The sequence below is a fragment of the Falco naumanni genome, chromosome 12 (assembly GCF_017639655.2).
Source record: "Falco naumanni isolate bFalNau1 chromosome 12, bFalNau1.pat, whole genome shotgun sequence".
In the NCBI taxonomy this organism is placed as follows: Eukaryota; Metazoa; Chordata; class Aves; order Falconiformes; family Falconidae; genus Falco; species Falco naumanni.
Genome location: NC_054065.1, coordinates 30,847,323 through 30,868,145, shown reverse-complemented (window position 1 = coordinate 30,868,145; position 20,823 = coordinate 30,847,323). Strand labels below are relative to the sequence as shown.

General features: G+C 39.6%; 1 protein-coding gene across 28 annotated transcripts in view; it reads left to right on the top strand.

Annotated features, from left to right (window-relative positions):
• NRXN1 (neurexin 1) overlaps nucleotides 1-20,823 on the top strand; it is a 725,766-nt gene that overhangs the window by 701,044 nt on the left and 3,899 nt on the right. For 17 of the 28 annotated variants that reach the window (XM_040611881.1, XM_040611873.1, XM_040611876.1 and 14 more), the window contains one exon: nucleotides 2,693-2,780. In XM_040611881.1, the coding sequence (XP_040467815.1) occupies nucleotides 2,693-2,780 (88 nt within the window). The remainder of the gene's footprint in view (nucleotides 1-2,692; nucleotides 2,781-20,823) is intronic. The other 11 variants (XM_040611882.1, XM_040611879.1, XM_040611880.1 and 8 more) reach the window with 1 other exon arrangement.

Here is a 20,823-nt window from a genome sequence, read left to right as displayed (position 1 = left end):
ACCTATTGCGTTGTTTCACCTCAGTTCGCTCAAGTTATGAGGGTTGCTTGCCCATGGGTGTACTGAAGCGCCCTTAAACAGAATTCCAGTGAGACCAGTAGATCTCACAGACCATCGTTTTTTGCTATGACTATTTATGTATGCATGTGATCCTCTCTGTTTAATGGTATTTGTGTACAATTTCCCATTGTGTGATCAATTGGTAAACGTTCAGGCAGGGCAGGAAAGGATAGTCTTCCCCAGTGTTATGGGCAGAAGGAAAAATATGATACTGGTTTCACTGACAATATTGAAATTGTTTGGGAGATGCACGATACCTTTTTTTATACTTATTAGTAATTATTTATACTTAGTAGTTGTGTTTTTCACAGGACAGAGTTAACTTTTTATGTGCAGGCTTTCTTGGTTACCTGTTTGTTTGTCTTATGTACTTTAGGAAAAACATAGATGCTTTTCCACAAAGAGACTTAAGATTGATTTTCAAGTTTAATGGTTGTATTCTGGGGAAAAGAAAGGGATATTAGGCATTCAAGAGGATGTTTGCAGCTGGCTTTTGTTAGACCTCTTGTTCCACATGGCAGAAAGAATGGACATCTAGAATATATTTTTTTTTTCTTTTTAATTCTCATTTCAAATCTGCCAGCTAGTTTTGGCAGCATTACAGATTTATACAGTGGTTTCCCCCAGCTATAAATTTTGTCAGCTATAAGGAAAGATAATTTTTGTGATTAGGGCATCGAACTGTGACATAACGTAGCTGTTGTCTACAGCCTTTTTGGTTACCTTCAGCAAGTTACTTCATTCACTTATGCCTCCGTCTTTTACCTGTAAAATATAATATTATGATAATAGGCTTTTTTTGTTATGCCTCGCATATTAATGAATGTATTCCTGTATCACTTTCCTACTTCACAGAAGCGCTGAAAGCATATATTCATTAATGTTCTTGAAGCGTGACGAAGTAAAGCCTATTACTGTAATATGCTTTGCTTTAAAACTTCAGTTAGAATGATAATGATAAACAACATCGGTTAGGCCTTGGTCCTACTGTATAGAAATAAAATTTTTACATGTTCTTAAACTTAGACTTAAACTGATGAAGGAAAACTTTGATGTGTTTTATGTCCCTCATCTGTACTCATGGAGAAAAAAAAAAGTAATAAAAGTAATGTTTCATATTTACTAAAATGGGTTGTATCTCCTCTTTGGCATATGTGCCATATAGGAATCCAAGATTGGCTTTTTGCCTCCTGTATCCTTAGCTTCTTGTTTCAATGTGATGCAGACTTTTTATTCTCCCCATGTATTTCCTTTGATGAGGCAAAGAGAAACTTGAAATGGACAGTTATGAAATGTCTTGCCCACAGGAAAAGCTTCTTCCTAACCTCATTAGTAATTGCTGGAGAAATATCCAGGAGCATGACAGTTTATATTTCCCTGCTATTATTTCCCCTAATAACTCTGGATGTTCTTATTACCTTTCTAAATGACTGTTCTCAGAGGTGGCTTGAACAGGAGGTATTTCATTTTATCATGTTGAGATTGATTGCTTCAGTGTTGCGTTGAATATCTCCTCATTCTTGCACTGTAAGAAGCGGTAGATAGGAATCCCCAGATTCTGTTCTTTATAGCGTGTTGTATCATACATCCTTTGGTTTGTCTCCTTTGTGTTGATTTATTTGATTTTTTTCATACAAGGAACGGTCCAAGCTCATTTTGGATAGCAGTTCCTAGAACCCCTTGGATCTAAACACAGCACTGCGGCAATATTTCACTCGTTTAAGAAAATGAGATGTTTTCCCATATTTAAGAAAATAGGATGATACCTTCTAACACTGCGTATATTTATTATTGTTTTCTTTCCTTGAATTTTTTTTTCTTCTTGTCCTGTTTTTTACTAGGATAGAATTAATTTTCTTCCTAGTTGCTGACATGATGGTTTAGTTGTTGCTAAGTAGTGCTTACTCATAGTCAAGGACTTTCCAGTTCCCCGTGCTCTGCCCAGGGGCAGGTGCACAAGAAGCCGGCAGGGAGCAGAGCCAGGACAGCTGACCCCAGCTATCCATAGGGATGTTCCATACCATAGAGCGTCACGCTCAGTATATAAACTGGGGGCAGTTGGTGGGAGGGGTCGATCGCTACTCGGGGACGGGCTGGGCATCAGTCGGCGGGCGGTGAGCAACTGTGCTGGGCATCACCTGTATTTTGCTTCTTTTCCTTTTTGTTGGCTCTACATCAGAGCAACAAGTGCAATTAATGGAGAAAACATCACTACGTTTCTGATAGTTATAGCAGCTGCAGGCAGTTCAGTATTTTGACTTGGGTTTTTAATGCTTTCAATGTTTTCAGCAGTGTCATAGTAGAGATACTGGAGATAAAGAGGGAAGACCAGCAGCCCCAATATACATATTCTATCCTTCTACTTTCTGTTCTTATTTAAAAAAAATAATAAAATAAAATGTTTAAGTGCCTGCACTGGATATCTAACAGAGTTCCTCTAAAAACTGACAAGTGCAAATTGAAAAGCAAAGTCCCATTAATACGGAGTTGGAGAGTGTCGCTGTGCCGTTACGTGTTAAGTCTGGAATACTCTGGGCCTTACATAAAGCCAAGCAAGGAAAAAAAATGCCTGTGAGAATCTTACAACATCTTCAGTCAATTAAAATACATCTGACTTTTCTTTTCTTTGCAGACCACAGATGACATCCTGGTGGCCTCGGCTGAATGTCCTAGCGATGATGAGGACATCGATCCCTGTGAGCCGAGCTCAGGTGGGTTAGGTTAGTCAACTTTTTTATTACTTTCTTTTATTTCATATTTGCATGCTCCAGTCCCCCAGAGTCCTGTCTAGTGGGACAGCCCTTTCTCACATAGCAGGGAGAAGTTGAACTGGGGTCTTTCTACACAGGGCAGCGTCAGCGGAGAGGGAGCTTGCTATCTTTTTTTCAAAGAATGGATGGGAGCACATCAATAGTCGTGATCTGAGCAAGGTTGTAGCTTGACCCGAGCCTGGACCGGGAAGGGCATTCTAGGGCTGTTGCAGCTGTGGTATTGTGATAGAGGAGGGACAACATCATTGAGGAGAAAGATGGTGCAATTTTTTGTGCCTTAAGAATTTCCCCCAAATACGATAACAGTACCATATTAAAAATGTCATATCATGTCAGTAGAGTTCATTTTGAATTGTCCTATGTGGTATAAAATACTGTATAGACAGTAAAAACCTGAAGCTGAAGACATAGAATACAACGGTCTGAAATTTCAAATTGTTTTATGGCTTTTTTCCAAGCCAAGACTATTCAGAGTGTATGTTTTAGTTCTGATTAGAAATGAAAAATTTTGATGTTCTAGTATTTTCTGTGGAACAAAAACTTTGTAGTGTTTTGGCCATGTCTTTCCTACTCCCACTGGATAATGGAGATTTAGTACTGATTTTTCTCTGTGGTATAATTTCCCTTTTACCTTCATATGCAATGAAATACCTCATGCCTTCTCTAAAAATCCGAATGTTTATCACAGATGGGAGAGGAATGCAAAACTTCATAGCAGCAGTGCGAAGCATTACGTTCCTCTATAACCTTCAAAAATTCCAGATAGTGCGATGAGTTACTCCTGCTTCCTTTGTCATCTTGGATTAGCTGCTACCTTTTCTGAGTGAGCAGCCTGTGCTAAAATATATCTATCTCCGTTTTTCTTATTCACTTGAATTCTGTGCTATTTGGTAGCACACCTGCTCTCAGTTGGTTAGGTAATTTGGTAATCTTTGCTACTTGCTACAATACCTAATACGAAAAGAATTAAGATCAAAGCAGAAATCAATTAAATTTGAAAGCAGTCTATAAATGCAAATCACAGCCAAGAGCAATCTTAGTACAGCACCCAAATCTGAGGCAGGAGATATGTCTACATAGCCTTAAGACAAATTAAATTTTGCTTCAAATGCAGATGCATGGTTCCTTTTCCAAGTCACATAGCCTAATACCCACATGGAATAATTATTTATTTGAATTAAGTAAAGGCAGAGACATTTATGGCTTGTCTCCATGTTTGATGGACCTGCAGGGTGGCATTTGAGTGCTTCCAGGAACCAAGATGTTTATAGATTTGATGAGAATACTTTGTGGTTGGTTTCTTTTGCTGGCCAATAAAAGGATTTCAGAGTGGCTTTCAAAATGCCACAAGATGGAATGACTACTCTTAAATCTGAGCAGCAACAGGTACACCCACCTTACACATTTTTGAATCTCTCAGGAAGACATTTCACTTGCAGAAGTCCCAGACATCATGATCAAGATGTTTAGGAGTTGGGATAAGAATTCATTTTCTGAAAGTCTGAAAAATAATTTTCAGGGTTTTTTTTCTTTTTTCCCCTCTGCTCTTTCCTTCTCATTTTCCAAATTCTTGAGTTTAACAACTGCCTTGTCCCGTATGAGTCAATGCACTAGCTCATATGGCTCTGAGCTCATTCATGTTAATTGCTTCCCTGCTTTAGTTAACTCAGGCAGTACTGCTCAATCGATAAATTGACATTTATGTACTGTAAATGTAGATAATTTTAATATTTTGGTTTAACTTTTATAAGGTAATTGGAAACAATACAGTATGTACTCAGCACTAAAACATTTCCAAAACCCTGTGAGCATGCAGCTGTTGTATTTGTATTTATATGAATAATATGAATATTAGCTGTGAATTTGTATTGTCTCAGCCTTACAGCTTGCAGATAGCCAATACAATTCCAGAATAATTCTTCTCTGAGGTTGTTTTAAATTTCAGATGTGGAGCTGCAAGGCTTGGTACTCCCGGAGCCATGCTCAGTCATTTAGCTGATGGGTGCAGGAATGAGAGGGGTGAAATGAAGCTTTCTGACAGGTTATCATTTCTGTCCAACCTATGGTCCAGAAGGGGGATGGGAATATTAGTCTTCCTGCAAAACATTGCCATTAGCTTTACGTCCCGGTGTTTACCTCTCCTGGTTTAACTTACCATTCAGCACCCAGCTATGCTTCTCGGTTTTGTTGATGTGAGAATGGTTTTAGTGCTTCATTTCTTGGATCCCAACTGTTACTGCTTATTTTTTAAAAAAAGAAGTGTGGAATGGCACAGGAATTATGTTCTCCATATAATCCCAGTTGTCTGGATCATTTTATCTGTCATTCTTTACATCAAAATGTCACTTGTCCTCCCACTCTCAACTCTTAAAAGCTATTAATTTGCCTCCCTCTTCATTGGCCTTGTCCTTTCTTGTATTTGAAACAAGATGAACCAAAGAGGTTACTGAAGTCATAACTTCTAGCATATCTTTCTCTCCACAAGCTGTTTTAGCCTTAGTCACTTCATCTTATGAATAAGCTTTCTCCGTTAATAGTCTGGTAGGCACAGGTCCATCTCGGTAATACTGCAAGCTTCATGTGGATTTGAGCTACTCCTAAATGGGAGGCTGGAACTTAAGGGAGAGAAGCATAATATTGTTAACACTGACAGATTGATGATTTTTTTTTTTCCTCTTTTCATTTGGGGTAGGAGATAGAAAAGGATATGTACCTCCATTTAAATCCTTCCCATGCTTCAGTTCAGCTTTTTCACCTTAACCCTTTTGACAAACCAGATTTGCTACTCCTCATGGTGAAGCTTATGTTTCCTGGCAGATAACTTCTTGGAGGCAGAACATATGGCGAATAAGGACCGTTTTACTCTTACATTTGCACTTCAGAGCCCGTAGTCTGAGATCCCATTTGATTTCTTGTTTTGCTGCCTGATGGTCAGTCAGCAAAAGGATCCACCCCAGCAGCAGAGAAGATGCCCTCAGAGCTCTCAGGTCAACATTTCTCTGTCAGGAATACATTTCAGGGATGGCCAGAGCCCATCCAGTTTTATTGACAGAGCCATAACCATATGTTTCTATGATGATTGCCCATAATATGCCCGTTTCTAACCAAAGTTCTCAGCTCAGAATGAGAGCCTATTCAACACACAATTTGAATATGGCAAACCTGTATGTCATAGAAAATACTCATTATCTAGATTTTCCTGATTAGTGAGATTTATGCTTAAGATAGGGCTTCTTTTCCAGGATAAATATGTGGCAGTATGTGGTGGCTAACAAGTCTTGGTCTGCCACCACCCGCTTCACTTTCTGTGCACCTGTCTTCTAAACAATAAATGGAAAGATGCAATTTGCAACAAATTTTGTACGGAACATAAAAACGTAGAGCAGATTAAGAGCTGCTAAGCAGCAATCCCATCAACTTGTCTGGAACATAAAGTCACAAAAATTATAATTGCAGATTTCATTGTGGTATACAAACTGCTAAATGTGCCGTAATTGGATGAAGTCATAACAAATTTATTAGCATGCAAAACTTAGTCAACATATTTTATCTGCGTTATGTTTTGTATAGTAAAGCAACACATATTGCTTTCACAGTCTCTTCACGTTCCCCCCTCCTACTCTAAATACTAATAACAACACAAAGAATAATGGTGATGATTATTATAATAATAATAATAAAAATAAGTAAGAGTTTCTGTTCCTTCAGCATCATGTCATAGAGGAAATAATAAAGCCTTTTCATTTTGTAGACAAGTTATGAAAAATGTTAGGGGAAACCTATCCAAAAAAAGGACCTGGGCTGATTTACTGATTTTATGTGAAGAGTTATAAAATTGCGAGTGGACAAATTGCCATTCTGCATATCAGGACTGCTGTTCCAGCCTTTTCTGAGCTCTGTAGAGCTCTGATTTCTGCTGAGTTTCAGTGAGCTACACAGCTTATTTTTTCCAGTTATACTGGGCTGGTATTTTATTTGTTAGTTATTCTCTAGCCACTTCTGTAGCTATTGAAATGTTCCAGAGAGATCCAAACTGGGTCAAATGAAGTGAAATCACTGAGTTTAGTGGCAGGGAAATCTAGACCAGATAAAAATTCTTACGGTTTCTAACATGCCTGTGAATGGTTCTTCTTTTCTACAATTTACAGTTAAATCCTTCTCAAACTTGGAACTTAACAGAGTTTTAAGTTAGAAATTAGGTTGAAAACCTCTCCTGGCGGCCCCAGCAGAAATGGGATAGATAGAGTTTTTGGCAGTCCTAAGGCCAGAATATATGGTATTCACTGGTTTTATAAGTTTTAGCAGAAAACGACCTTTAAAGTGAAAAAAGGGTCTTGTACAAACAAGCTCTTTTGTTCATGTTCACATGTTGCAACCAAAGAAAATGCTTCATCATCTCTTGATCTGCATTTGTCTGGCAGCTCTTGGGTTCCACTTCCCAGGACTGTGTTTGGTGTCAGGTCTTGCCCCTGTTCTGTAGGTACGTAGGATAAGACTAGGCAGGATCAAGTTCAGTGACGTATACCACCAGCTGGTAGCACTGGTTATCTTTCGTAGACCTGATTCTTGATTCTGAGGGAGAAATGGGATCAGTTGTTTTCCTACATTATTAAGTAAGGACCAATAATAGGGATAGATGCTTGTGGACTGATCTTGGAGCATGTGTTGATTTTTCTGCCTCTTGGTCAGGCTCATCGCGATGCAGAAAACAGCTGGCGACAGCCAGAAATCTCCAAAGCATCAGTATGGCCAAGACAAAGCAAACAAGCCACTGCTGAAAGTGACTCTTACGGTTCAGCCATGGCTCTGGGGAAGGCTTTGTCCTGGTAGCAGAGCAGTGCAGGGCTTTGCACACAAACTGCTTCCTGCATAGATACATCCCCTGCTGCGGGATAGCATGTATTGGAGAGGTGGAGAAGGCTAGGAATTATACATTCTCAAGCACTTTGTGATGGTTTAGGTTTGGTCCCAGCACTGATACCTTTTTTCCTAATGGGCAGAGTTGCAAAATACAGGCTGTGAATGATTTATGCTTGTTATTAGAAGTTCTGCTTTTCTTTTCCTGTCACAAATTATTGCACTGTATTCCCGGCGCATCTGGCAGCAAGATAACATTGCAGTAGGAGGTGAAGTGCCTCCTATAATTTATGCATCACTGCAAGTGCCCTACTTTAATGCACTTCATGGAATTCATTGTGCAAGGAGCTGAAACAAACAAACAAAAAAATAATAAAACTGCAGTTAGTTCGTAGGGCTACTGTGTTCATTATGGCTCAAGACATAAAGGGAATATTTGTGCCTCAGTCCAATTATCCTGTAGTTCTGTATGTGTTTCCAGTGCTAGAAAGATCGCTGCATTTTCTTGAATCAGCCTTTTAAAACACTTAGATGAAATACATACAGGCATGTCTGTATGAACTACTGCAGGGTGAAAATTATGCTTTATTTACAAACTTTCTAAACATTACCACCTACCACGTCTATACATAAAGGAACCGAGAGGCTTCAAATATAGATTAATTTTCCTATAACTGGAGTTACAATGGTTGTTTAGGTTGTTTTAATTTTTTTAAAAAAATTGTAAACCCCTCCTCAAAGCAACAGAAAGCAAATCTTACATTTTTCCAAATTATTTTCTTGTGAGCTGAACCACTTCTTTGTCAACAAGCTGAGTTCTTGGTGTCTGTCACTGTGAATTACAAATATGCCATTTCTCATTTGAATTTCTTCAAAAAGAATTTTTTCCTCAAGTATCTAAGAAAATGAGGTTAAAAAGGGCGATTGGTCCATTGCACCAACACTGATCTCTACTCTTTGCCAGCTACACTATTGAAATATGGGAATACTGAGCTTCCCAGCAGCCTAAGGATTTTCATACATTCCCGGTGTTGGGAGCAGCTGAAAACAACAGCACGTGCTAAAGGAAAGGTTTTCTTTCACTCTCACAAACAATCTTTCTATAGTTCAGAGAATTCTGACTCCTCAAATTCATTCTGTGTGATTTTGGTGGTAGTGGTGGTGTTCACACTCTTACACATCCTTTCCTTGTGTAACCTCAAGTGGTACAGGGGATTTGGGACAAATATGAAATTATTCTGAAGTTAATTTTTAAGCACAGTTTAAGACAAAATGCAGCTATTGTTAGCTAAACATGCCTTTGAAATGGGAACAATTAAGTAGACACTCCTTGCCAAACATTGTCATCATCATCAAATGGTTTGGGTTGGAAGGGACATTAAAGACCATCTAGCTCCAACGCCTTGTCCAGCCTGGCCTGGGATGGGGCATTCAAAGAGAGGTTTAATACGTAGCCTAGAGATGACAGCACAAGCTAAGGCTTTCTAGCATGTATTAATTGCCGTCGCAGTGATATGAACATATCAGAAGGCAAAATATGCATGGAAACTGGGGAACTGGCTTTTTTTTCTGAAAGTAATGGTTTTCTATCAATTCTAATATCAGTGGCTCACTGTGCTCTAAGCCTGATTAGAAATCCCGACATCAGGTTGCTATAAATCATACAAGGCTCTCTGTTAACTTGCACAAGACCTTCTCCACTGGTGCGTAAATGATGAACAGTTTTCCTTGTGTGTGAACTTTGAAGGTGCATTCGTATTCCGCTCATAATCCTGCTAAAGTTGGATGTTCTCACTTCTGTAATGTTTAGAAGAATAACAAACATTTACGATGTAAATACTGGGGTAGTTATTTGTATGTCAGTACCTAATGCTCTGCTTCATGCTTCAGGCATACGCAGACAACATGAAAAGACAGTTCTTGTTCAGAGAAATTTGTTAAGGGACGATTATTAGGACTGCTGAGACATGTTCAGTGGTTTGGAGTTAGATGTCTCCACAGCATAGACAAAACCAGATGGTAACGTGTCTAGTAGTTTGAAGAAATCTACTCATTTTACAAACAATAATTCAAGAAAAATGGGCATATTAATCAATGCTCCTGAAGGATTGGCCCATGAAAGAAGTCTCTGTTATTTTTCTTTCTTTTAAAGATGTAAAACATCACGAGTGGTTCAGTCCTGAAGGTATTTCTAGGCAAAGCTGATGCACATGATCCTGCTGCAGTACCAGGACTGGGAGATGAATGCAGAGAAGCGAACCAGGCAGCCCGCGCCACTTATTCACAAATGCACGTGGACGATACGTGTCATACCCTCTGGCTCCAGGGGAACTCCCTAGATTTTTCAGTGCTTGTCTGGATCATGGACAATTAAATGTGCACAAGTGTCATGTGATTTTATTCAGGTGTAGAAGTGATTTGTTAGTCAGTCAGGCAAGTGTACAATCCCTGCGTGAGATGATGTGCGAGGAGGTGAATGGGGACAGGTTAGAGCTGAGGGTGGCAGTTCTGTGGGCAGGGTTGGAGGAGAGCAGGAGAAGTCTACTCTCATTCAGCACACACCGAAGTGGAGGAACATGGTCTTGTTTCTTTGTTGAGGCTATCTGGGGGAAATTGTCACACAATCCATTAATTATTCATTCTTTCTTGTTTTCTCTCTCCCTCCAAGTATATACATATGCTTTTGAGGGCTTACCTTCCTGACTTTCCTCAGAAAAAATTGTAGAAAAAAACTGTCGCTCACTCAAACAGTTGCTGTGGCCTATTCCTTTTCCTACATCCAGGTAGAGAGCCTGCTTCACAGAACATTCCAGCATTAACTGGAGAGTGAGACATATCCAGAATGACTGGAAAAAAAAAATCAAACGAAGTACAAAATTACTGAATGAGGTATTACATAGACCTTTAGGAATTAACTGTCTGCTAATGCAGTGGCTTTGTAAGAAACAAACAAGCAAACCAAAACAACAACAACAACAACAACAACAAAAAAAAAAAAAAAAAAAAAAAAAAAAAGAAATTGGATCTATGACTGTGCTCTCTTAAACAAAACAATCCTGATTTTCAAGACAAGTATTCAAGATTCAATGTATCATTTGCAATGATAAAGCTAATTAAGCCCCAGTTTCTGTGCTTGTATCCCTAATATGTGAAAATAGGTTCTGGCAGTTCAAAATCTTTTATGATGATTAGTTGTTAGCCACAGAAATAGATGTGTGTACTTTGACAGCCTTCACTATGATAATTTTCCACCATTATCAAAAAAGGTGTAGAACTTTTAAAGCCAGAATAAAAGAGTCACTTAACTGAAGACCAGGGTATAAAATACCCCAAACACATATATGTGCTTTTGAAGTATCATGAAGGGGTTTATATGCATATTTCAACAAGTAAACTATATAATTCATTTAGATGCTAGTAATATTTCTTTCTTTCTTTCTTAAAATTCAAAGTCAGATTTTATCCATTTATGCAGCCCATGCTGATCATGCCAGTTGAAGTGTTCTGAACTCCCAACAGGAACAATCTCTATTTTGGCTTCTGAAGTATGATCTTTCCAATTTGGCATAGAAGCATAAACACAAAGAAAGTATAAGAAAAACAGCACTGACCTGTCCTAATCTACATCCTGAGAAAGGAATCTGGTTTTCAAGTGTCCTGTTTTCAGCTGGGGTAGAGTTAATTTTCTTCCTAGCAGCTGGCACAGGGCTGTGTTTTGGATTTGGTAAGAGAATAATGTTGATAACACGCTGATGTTCTAGCTGTTGCTAAGTAATGCTTATTGTAAATCCAGGACTTTCCAGTTCCCGTGCTCTGCCCAGGGGCAGGTGCACAAGAAGCCGGCAGGGAGCAGAGCCAGGACAGCTGACCCCAGCTATCCATAGGGATGTTCCATACCATAGAGCGTCACGCTCAGTATATAAACTGGGGGCAGTTGGTGGGAGGGGTCGATCGCTGCTCGGGGATGGGCTGGGCATCAGTCGGCGGGCGGTGAGCAACTGTGTTGTGCATCACCTGTATTTTTTTCCCTCGTGAGTTTTATTCCTCTCTCTCTCACCTTTTTATTTCTATTATTACTACTACTATTCTTATCATCAACATAATTACTATTACTATTATTTACAATTATTAAATTGTTCTTATCTTAACCTACGAGGTTTACCTTTTTCCCCAATTCTCCTCCCCATCGTACTGGGGGTGGGGGCAGTGAGTAAGCGGCTTAGCTGCCGGCTGGGGTTAAGCCATTTCATCAGGTTATTTTTTAAATATGAGTTTTACCGAAACCGATTTAATAAAGTCAAATAAAGATTATGTGGCCTCTCAAAACATTTTCCATGGGTGGATTTCACACGCTGACATTGGTTGAAAAATGCAGAAAAGAATTAGTAATTGCAAAACTGAGGTTTTCAGAAACCTCAGTTAAGTAAACTGCTGACAAGTAAGACTTCTGTCTGATTAAATATGGAATTTTGGAAAGGCAGAGGATTTGCTTGCGTAAGGGTGAAGTAAATAGCTGATTGAATCTGGAACAGGTCCCATTGATTTTCGTGGCAATCTGCTTAAAAGTCCTAAGGTAAAGCGTGTAGTCCTAAAAATTGGTCTTTTGAATCAACCTTACACTGGGAATCAAGACTGCTTGTAGATTGTTGATATAAACAAATGAGTTGTTCTAGTTTATTTGAAATTAGATTATGTGCTACTTGTGCCTTGATTAATGCAAGCCCATTGTGTTCCTTGAGCTATAGTTCATTCTGGTTTGATTTGCTACATCTAGCGCATATATTTTCTTGCATGCTATATTGTGGACACGAGCAATACTGGATCTATTTCTTGTCACATTGTAATGCATGTGCATTGAATTTCTTCTTTTTGTGGAACAACCCCTTTTCCTCAGGAGTATTTATCATCCTTCTTTTTAGGGACATGGTAGAACCATAGGTTGGTTTGGGTTGGAAGGAACCTTAAAGGTCACCTAGTTCCAACCCCCTGCCACGGGCAGGGACCCCTCCCACCAGCCCAGGTTGCTCCCAGCCCCGTCCAGCCTGGCCTTGGGCACTGCCAGGGATGGGGCACCCACAGCTGCTCTGGGCAGCCTGGGCTGGTGTCTCACCGCCCTCATAGTGATGAATTTATTCCTGATATCTAATCTCAGTCTCCCCTTTCTCAGCCTAAAGCCATTCCCCCTTGCCTATCACTACAGGCCCTTGTCAAAAGCCCCCCCAGCTTTCCTGTCGGCCCCGTTAGGCACTGGCAGGTGCTGCAGGGTCTCCCTGGAACCTTCTCTGCTCCAGGCTGAGCAACCCCAACTCTCTCAGCCTGCCTGCACAGGAGAGGGGCTCCAGCCCTCCCATCATCTTCATGTCCCACCTCTGGACTTGCTCCAACAGGTCCATGTCCTTGTGCTGGGGGCTCCAGAGCTGGACACAGCACCGCAGGGGGGGTCTCGGGAATGGAGTGGAGGGGGAGAATCACCTCCCTCGAGCTGCTGGCCTCGCTTCTTTTGATGCAGCCCAGGATACGGCTGGCAGGAGAAGAAAGGCAATATTTTTCAAAGATATTAAGAAGTTTATAGCCAAAATACTGGCCTGCATTAGCATTGTATCACTCAACTTCTATCCCAAGGCTTTCTCAGACCAGATTTGAACAATGCAATGTTAAATCGGGTCCTTAAAATTCTATAGGACATTTGCTTTACCTCTGCTATTTGGAGAAAGGATCAGTCAGAAAGATGAAAGTTTGAGGCAGCCACCCCTAGCAAAGAGGGAAAATAAAATACACTCTGCTAAGGAAGTGGGAAGGTGCCTCTCCTGCGTGCAGGACACAGGGTTTTGCCTTTCTGAGTTAAAAGACACAGGACACCGTCTATCCCAGCACTCTTTCACAGTTAATTTTTTTGCATTCAAACAGGGGAATTACAGGTGTGCAAGCAAACCATTGTGCTTCTAGCTAACCATTTGCAATACCTGATAAATTCAATTATTATGGTGTTATAAAGTATTGGTGTATGCCAGCCACAGCTTATCAACTAATAACCATGTTAACAGACTGCTGGCAGCGAGCAGGGTTGCTTATCCTGCTGCCAGACAAAGAAGGTAAAGGGCAAACGGTAAACTTTTTTGCTGGTGCTTTCTAGCAAGCAGCAGCACAGTGTGAATTTTCATTCTCTCTTGCACACTTAGTAGTAAGGCTGTTGCTGCTAATTTTCAGCCACCTAATTTGAACCTCTGCAGAAACTTTGGGGGTTTTGAGTGTGTGACTGGGCGTTTGACAGCCTGCAAGGTGGCAGGTGAATGCTGACAAGTTTGAAAGCTAGGTATTCTCTGAGGATGTTGCTCATAAGTGGAAGCAGAGAAAATTTGAGGCAAAAGTAACCTATAATGAGGAGGCATGTACCTGAAATAGTCTAACCGTAGGCTATCTTCTTCTAACTATATAAAGACCTGAACGAAACCTCGTTCTGCTGTATTGACGTGCTATTCTGCCCCATAGGTTTCAAAACCAGCACTTCTGAGGTGAAGAGCTGTGGTCTATATTTGGGACTTTGATGGTTTAAATGTAAGCTGGCTTAACCCATAGATTCTGATCTAGGCACAGCACGTGTTGTGAACATACCTTTTAAAAAGTTACAGAAGAGGGATAAATGAAAGTAAGGATGAAAGCATCGAGAACATGAGAGTTGTATTCCAAAATAAAACAAAGCTATATATATATATCTCTTAATATTTTTCCTTGTGTTGACGTCAGAGACACCAGAAATTTTTTATAGAGTATGACGAGAGAAGCAAAGAAAAACAAGGTGGTGCTATTAATTTTAATAATTTTATCACGAGAAAAAGAACAAAGAACATTAATTACATCAAGTGTAATTTATATATCAGTCCTGAAGTCCATTTATCTTTCTCTTCCCACCCCCAGAGAAGCATATGAGCTCTTGGCAGTAATACGATTCAGGCTGAACAAATGTAGCTATATCTGCAAGTTGTATCTGAGCCGTCATTTAGCGAGTGTACCTTGGTATTTGTAGCCGTTGCATTTCCAGCGTGTGCACATGTATATTCTGGATGTCTTGAAAGCCTGGCCCCTTCTTTTCCCAGGCACATTATCAACGATGTCCGTAATGGATCTGACTCGATGACAGTATTTCGAGCAAATTGAATGCAGTGTGCTTTCAGGTCCAACATTCAAGCCATATATATAATATTTGTGGCACAGGCATTTATCTCTTCATGTAGCAGCTGCTTAGTGAAGGAAGACAGTCAGGGAGTCACCGACAGTTGCAAAGATGAATGTGGGTGTCTGCACCTCCATCTCATTTCATGAGCAAGAATAATTTCTTGCTCTGCAGGCCAAGCCATCACATTCCTCACTCTTTACAACTACATTTTGGTGTTCTTTTCCAGAAAATGGGTTCCTAGATTAGGTGGTCTGGGGCTTTTTTGGCTTTTTTAAATGAGATTATAATGATTAAAATAGCAAGCAATGAAACTTTGGTCCTGCAAAGCTCAGTAGCAAAGCTTTCGCTAAGTTCAGTGGGGCCCGAATGTCATCGTTGCTAACACTGTAAGGTTTTGGTACAATTAAGTCAATCTTGGACTTAGCTGCCACCAAAAATTTGTGTTTCCAACGTCCCTGCCCTTTTCTTGCCATAATGCTGGTGTTCATCTGAGTCTTCAGGGACTTGGAGCTGCAGGCAACTAGCTGAGCAAAAGATACTGGTTTAGCTGTCTGAAGTGGTTCCCCACGATTACAGCAGCTTAGCTCTACCTTGAAAACATGCTGTCAGTAGCATCACATTTGTGTTTTGCCTTCCTTAAGTTATCTAATTTGCAAAAGCATTTAATTTTGTTCCTATTTAGGAATACTTCAATTTCAAATGTAGACTACCCACTGACTCTGCTGATCAGTCAAGATTTCTGAAACAAAGTAACAAATTACCAAAGTTTTCTCAGAATACACACAAAAATGGGAGAAATCACTTCACATAGAAAAAGAAGCAGAGATGCAAAGGTGAATGACAAATGTAGAAGAGGGGAGAGGTAGGACACCTGAAATGGTAAAAGGAGAAAGGATCCATATTTGGAGGGAAGGAATACTAAAAGAGGAGCAATACAACTGAAAATGTTAAAATACACTAATAAAAAGGGTAAGAGCATGGGGATGAAGTCTGCTAAAATCATTAAGTGATATATTGGTTTACATTTTCCATTTTGGCTAGAATTAAATTTAGTTTTGTGGAAAGTGTTTTCACAAAAGCTTCTTATTAAACTGTGTGAAATATTCCTCTCAGCTCTGTAGAGCATATTAACTTATAAACCCCATTGATTTGGTATGCTTTATCAATTGGCACTGCTACCAACTTAACCTATCTCCCTTTAGACTTCTGTTGTCATTTAAGAGAGACTGAGGCAACAACCCTTCCACCTCTCAAGCACAGGAAAAATAACGTTACTCGCAAAACCTGAAGTCCTAAGGAGCTGGTAGGATTTGTAAATGATTTGAAGTCACTGTATGGCACATCATTGCAATTGAAAACAAGCATTCTACTCTGTGCAGAGACAAAGTTTAGCTTCCTAGCAAAACAACCTTTTTAGCTGTGCTGTTTTTTAGCTAGGCTCTTTTTATGGCTAGCAAAGTTAGTTAAGGTCACTTTAGAGGTATTGTAATGCATTACATCTTTCCTTCTGAGAACCTTTGAAATTTCAGTTTATAGGAAGTAAAGAACGTGGGTTTGCACAGCAAAGAGTAGAACAGATACCTTAATCATTTTCTCATAAACACATTTGAAAGGAGGTTATTGTCTCGTTCCCTCAAACTCAGTAAGTGTCTGACAGATTCCTTAGAACAAATACAATGGTGTGAATTTGAGATGGCAAATGTAGCTACTCTGCTCATAGGCACCACACGTCTCCACCACGTCACAGTGTTGTGTATGCAGGTCTCCACTCCCGTTCTCTTTGAATCATGATGCCGTTATGGTCGTGGACCATGGAGTGTGTGTTCGGCAACGCAGATAGTCTTGTGGTAGCTCTCTCACGGGGATCAGATTGTGGCTTTGGATATAGACTGTTCCAAGTCTGATGAAAGTTTGTCACTGAACTATAGCAGCCACATTGTGGAATCACTCCTCCCTTCCCATGGCAGCTCAGTTGTTGATAAACATTTCCTGGGGATCCAGTTCTTGCCTCCCCTTGAGAGCCACTTAAGGCTGGGTAGGAAGGGAGCAGGCTGAGATACCCCTGTATTCAGACCAGGTTGAATTTGAGCTTTATCTAGCATGAATTTACAGCAGATCCTGGGTTTGCAGTTGTGCTGCATCTATCCCACTGGTTCAGCAGAGGAAGCGCTGAGATTTGTTTTTCCGATGTATTCATTGTAATGAGATGTTGAAATTGCAGTGAGCTCAGAAATCAGTCCACCAGAATCCAACAATGCTACAGAAAGTCGACAACAATCAGGTCTACAATGATAGCACACAGAATGAAAATTAATATGTGTCCAGTAAATAACTGCCTTCATGCCTCATTGCAAATGCAGTAGTTAAACATTCCTGTCTTGTGAGTAATTTCTTATTCAGTTTGTGGGAAGGCATAAATGTAAAGAAAACAGGTTTGGGGTCCTTTTGTTGGGTTGGTTGTTTTTTTTTTGGTGGCGTTTTGGTGGTTGGGGTTTTTTGTCTGCTAATTTCAATTCACAATCACCATGGGAGCCTGCAATTCCAATTTTCTTTTCACAGTATTAATGAAAACTGGGCACTGAAAATAGTCATATTTTTTCCCTCTAAAGTTTAAATGACTTAGAACTAGAGTCAAGAACGATAACTTTCTAATCCACTATTATGCAACGTAAAACTGTGCTCAATTGCTATTATTTCATGCAAAGTTTTTAATAAGTGGTAGAAGAGGCTTTTAAAAGTCAGTCTCCTCTAAGCTGGTCTTTGAGGCAATCCAAAAAGGCTGGCCATGTGCTGTCGAGAGGAAGAGCTGTGCATCAGAGAAGTTGTTTTAAGATGGGATCATTATACCACAAGGTGACTCCTATTTCTTCTCACAGTTCTGACATGCTCAGAGCATAATCACAGTCTTTATGATTTTCTCCTGTTCCTAATCAAACCATCCTACTTACAGTTTCAGGATTTTTTGGATTCTTAAAAATCAGGGTCTTTTTATGACATTTGATTTTAACATTTGCCTATAAGGTATTTCACTTCTCATTTACAATAATGGATGAAGTTAGTGTCTTTTTGATGCCGCAGACACTAACAGAGACCTTGAGTGAGTAGCAGACAGGGTTACCCTACACATATACCTGTGTGTGTAGCAAATAACTCCGCCTGGTTCAGGTACCAAGATGCTGGGAAGAAAACTGCATCATGTGGCTCTTAAATTGTTGGGAAGCAGAGTGCAAGACGTATGTAACCTTTTAATCTTTGCTTGCTCTCCATTGAGATCATCTGTTGTCCCTTGCAATAGCTCCTGTCTTGCATCAGGAAAAAAAAAATAATCCAGGTGAATTCCCCCTGGGTACTCAATCTGGGTACCAAATAAAGGTCCTACTTAAATAGAAAGCAGCTGTTTCAGCAATGTTATGGATGAGGATTTGTTTATTTACATAGACTTCAGAAGAAATCATTTTCCCAGTGGCCTTTTCCTCCCTGTCTCAGAATAGGACACTTGCTTTAGCATGTGCTCCATTAGCCTTTTCTACCTAAAATGCTCAGAGACAAACCCATCCACTTTGTAAAACATTCCTCATATTTTCGCCTCCTTCATTCGTCTTGAGCGACCCTGCTAGGCTAAAAGCATATTTTAATGTAAACAGAAGAAAAATAGCAAGAAGTCATTTCCCTTGCTGAACTGCTCCTTTTACAGAAGTCCAAAAAAGTGTAATGACAGATGCTTTGAAAATGTTGCAAGTTTAAATAACATTAATGTAGTGGCTGAATATTCCTCAGACAGATGGGATAAATGAGATAATTGTGACAACATTCTTAAAAATAAAAGGATGCCATCAGGTGAAAGGCAGAAGTTTAGGTAACGTTGGAAAATACTCCTTACATGCTTTTTTAAGTTGCAATGTTAAAAGAATGTTTTCCTCTGAGCAAGCTGTTCAGTGTCATTTAGTAGATATTGTAAAGTTAGTAGATGGTGTTTGGCCCAAATGGCTGTATTTTAAAGAGAAAGAGCAGCTGTTAGTCCATCAGGTATTGACAGAGTTTTTTCAGTTACTTCTGTTATTTCTCAGACAGAAATTAATTTCCTGAAATCACATACAATAAGATAAGACTTTGTCTCATTTTCATTCACTATGGAAATATTCAGGAGGCTTTGTTCTGCAACAATGCATTGTCTCTTGTAAAACAGTAAATGACAACCTGTGTATACAAGAACTTCCATTTTCTACAACAGTTACAATGAAGAAACAGGATCTAAACCAGTCACTGACTACTTTGGGACAGACCACATTTCTTAGTAGGCTGGCGTCTACCCTGAAATGAGGAAAAATCATAGAGCCTTCTGAAGCAAAACTTCAAGTTCTGTTGTCTAGTCATAGTAAATACCAATTGTACCAACTCAATAACTAAGAACTTTCAGAATGGGAAAAAAAAAAATAATTTCAAATACTATTTGACATGAGTGACAGTTTTCTTGAGCCTTACTGTGGTGCCTCTGTTCTTTCAGCCAAATAAGATGTCACCTTCTTTAAACCTATGTGTGATAACTGCCAGGAGTGGTGTTTCAACCGTTAAAAACACAAATCATTAATAAATAAATGATGAGTAATACCAAAGTGGGGAGGGAACTTATTTCTTTTTGGTATTTGTGGGTTTTTTGATGTCTTTTATTATTCATAGGCCAATCGTAGATGTCGGTAGCTGGTGGCTGCTTTTAATTCTGGTTGTCCAAACTTGTTGCAATTTTTTAATCAATGTCGATAGTTTGAGTGGTATTACCTTTAATGTAGCATCCTGAAAAACATCATCTTCCTATTATGTCTTTACAGTGCAAAAAAAGCGACTATGAGGCGCAGTGTGCTTTTGTGCACCTGGAACAAAACATTTCTCTAGTACACTTCCATAATATGCTAGCTGTAGGCAAGGCCTGATAAAGTTGATGTTATGAATACATATATATTATAGATATGTATTCATAACATTAACTTATGTGAACATTTAATATATATATATGTTAAAACTAGTGTTTAATAATACTCTTAGTTAACAACCATATTTTACTGACTGCATTTTTAGCCATGCATAATGATTTAAAATGCAGTTTCCATAAGCCAGCCTGGATGCTTAATGAGAGCGTTCTGCACTGCTCAGTGGGAAACCCTGGTTCACTCGCTGCTCTTTTCTTGCTTCTGAGTGCAGCCAGGGTTGGCAGTCTGAGGATACACAGCCTCTCAGGAGTCTGGAAATGTTGGTATAGTCAGAGGAATATTGTGTAGACCCAAGTCACTTCATTTTCGTCCATGACACTTGCTAAGTTACAGAAGATCCATCTCTGCTATTGCCACTGAAAGCAATTATATACAAAGATCTGCCTCTCCTCCTTCTGCAAAATGCAATAAAAAAGGACATCATGGGAGATGCATAAGCATTGTGTGTGCTGTGAGCGTTTAACCTAGAAATTCCTCTTGGAATTAGGCTTTCATTCCACGTGGCTGTGCAAGGGGACAAAATGTGCCAGACAACACAATAGGTCCTATCAAGAAGACTTAACGGTCTGAAGACATAGGTCAGTTCAGTTCATATCACAACTGAAAAGACCAGAGTCTGGCCTTAGAGGTGGGTTCTTAGAGGGCTGAGCCCTTACTCTTTGCAATTTGAGAGGCTTTTTCTGGGCATAAAGCATTGCTCAAAGGAATGTCTACTATTGGTGTTAATGAAATTACAAAAGGAGGGAATGGGAGAAGTTGAGTGAGAAAGTGCTCTAAAGTATAGCCATATTCAAGGATGGCTCTGACCTAGAAAAGAGGAGGCAAGGTTGGATAGCTCTGTAAAAGTAATAAAACTAAATATAATTAAATTGGGAAAAAATATTAGAAGGAAAGGAGAAATGGGGAAGCTTGCTGAGGGAGGTCTAAAGGAGAGCTGAGAGTACCTTATTTATGGCCAGCTTATTGGCTGCGGTCA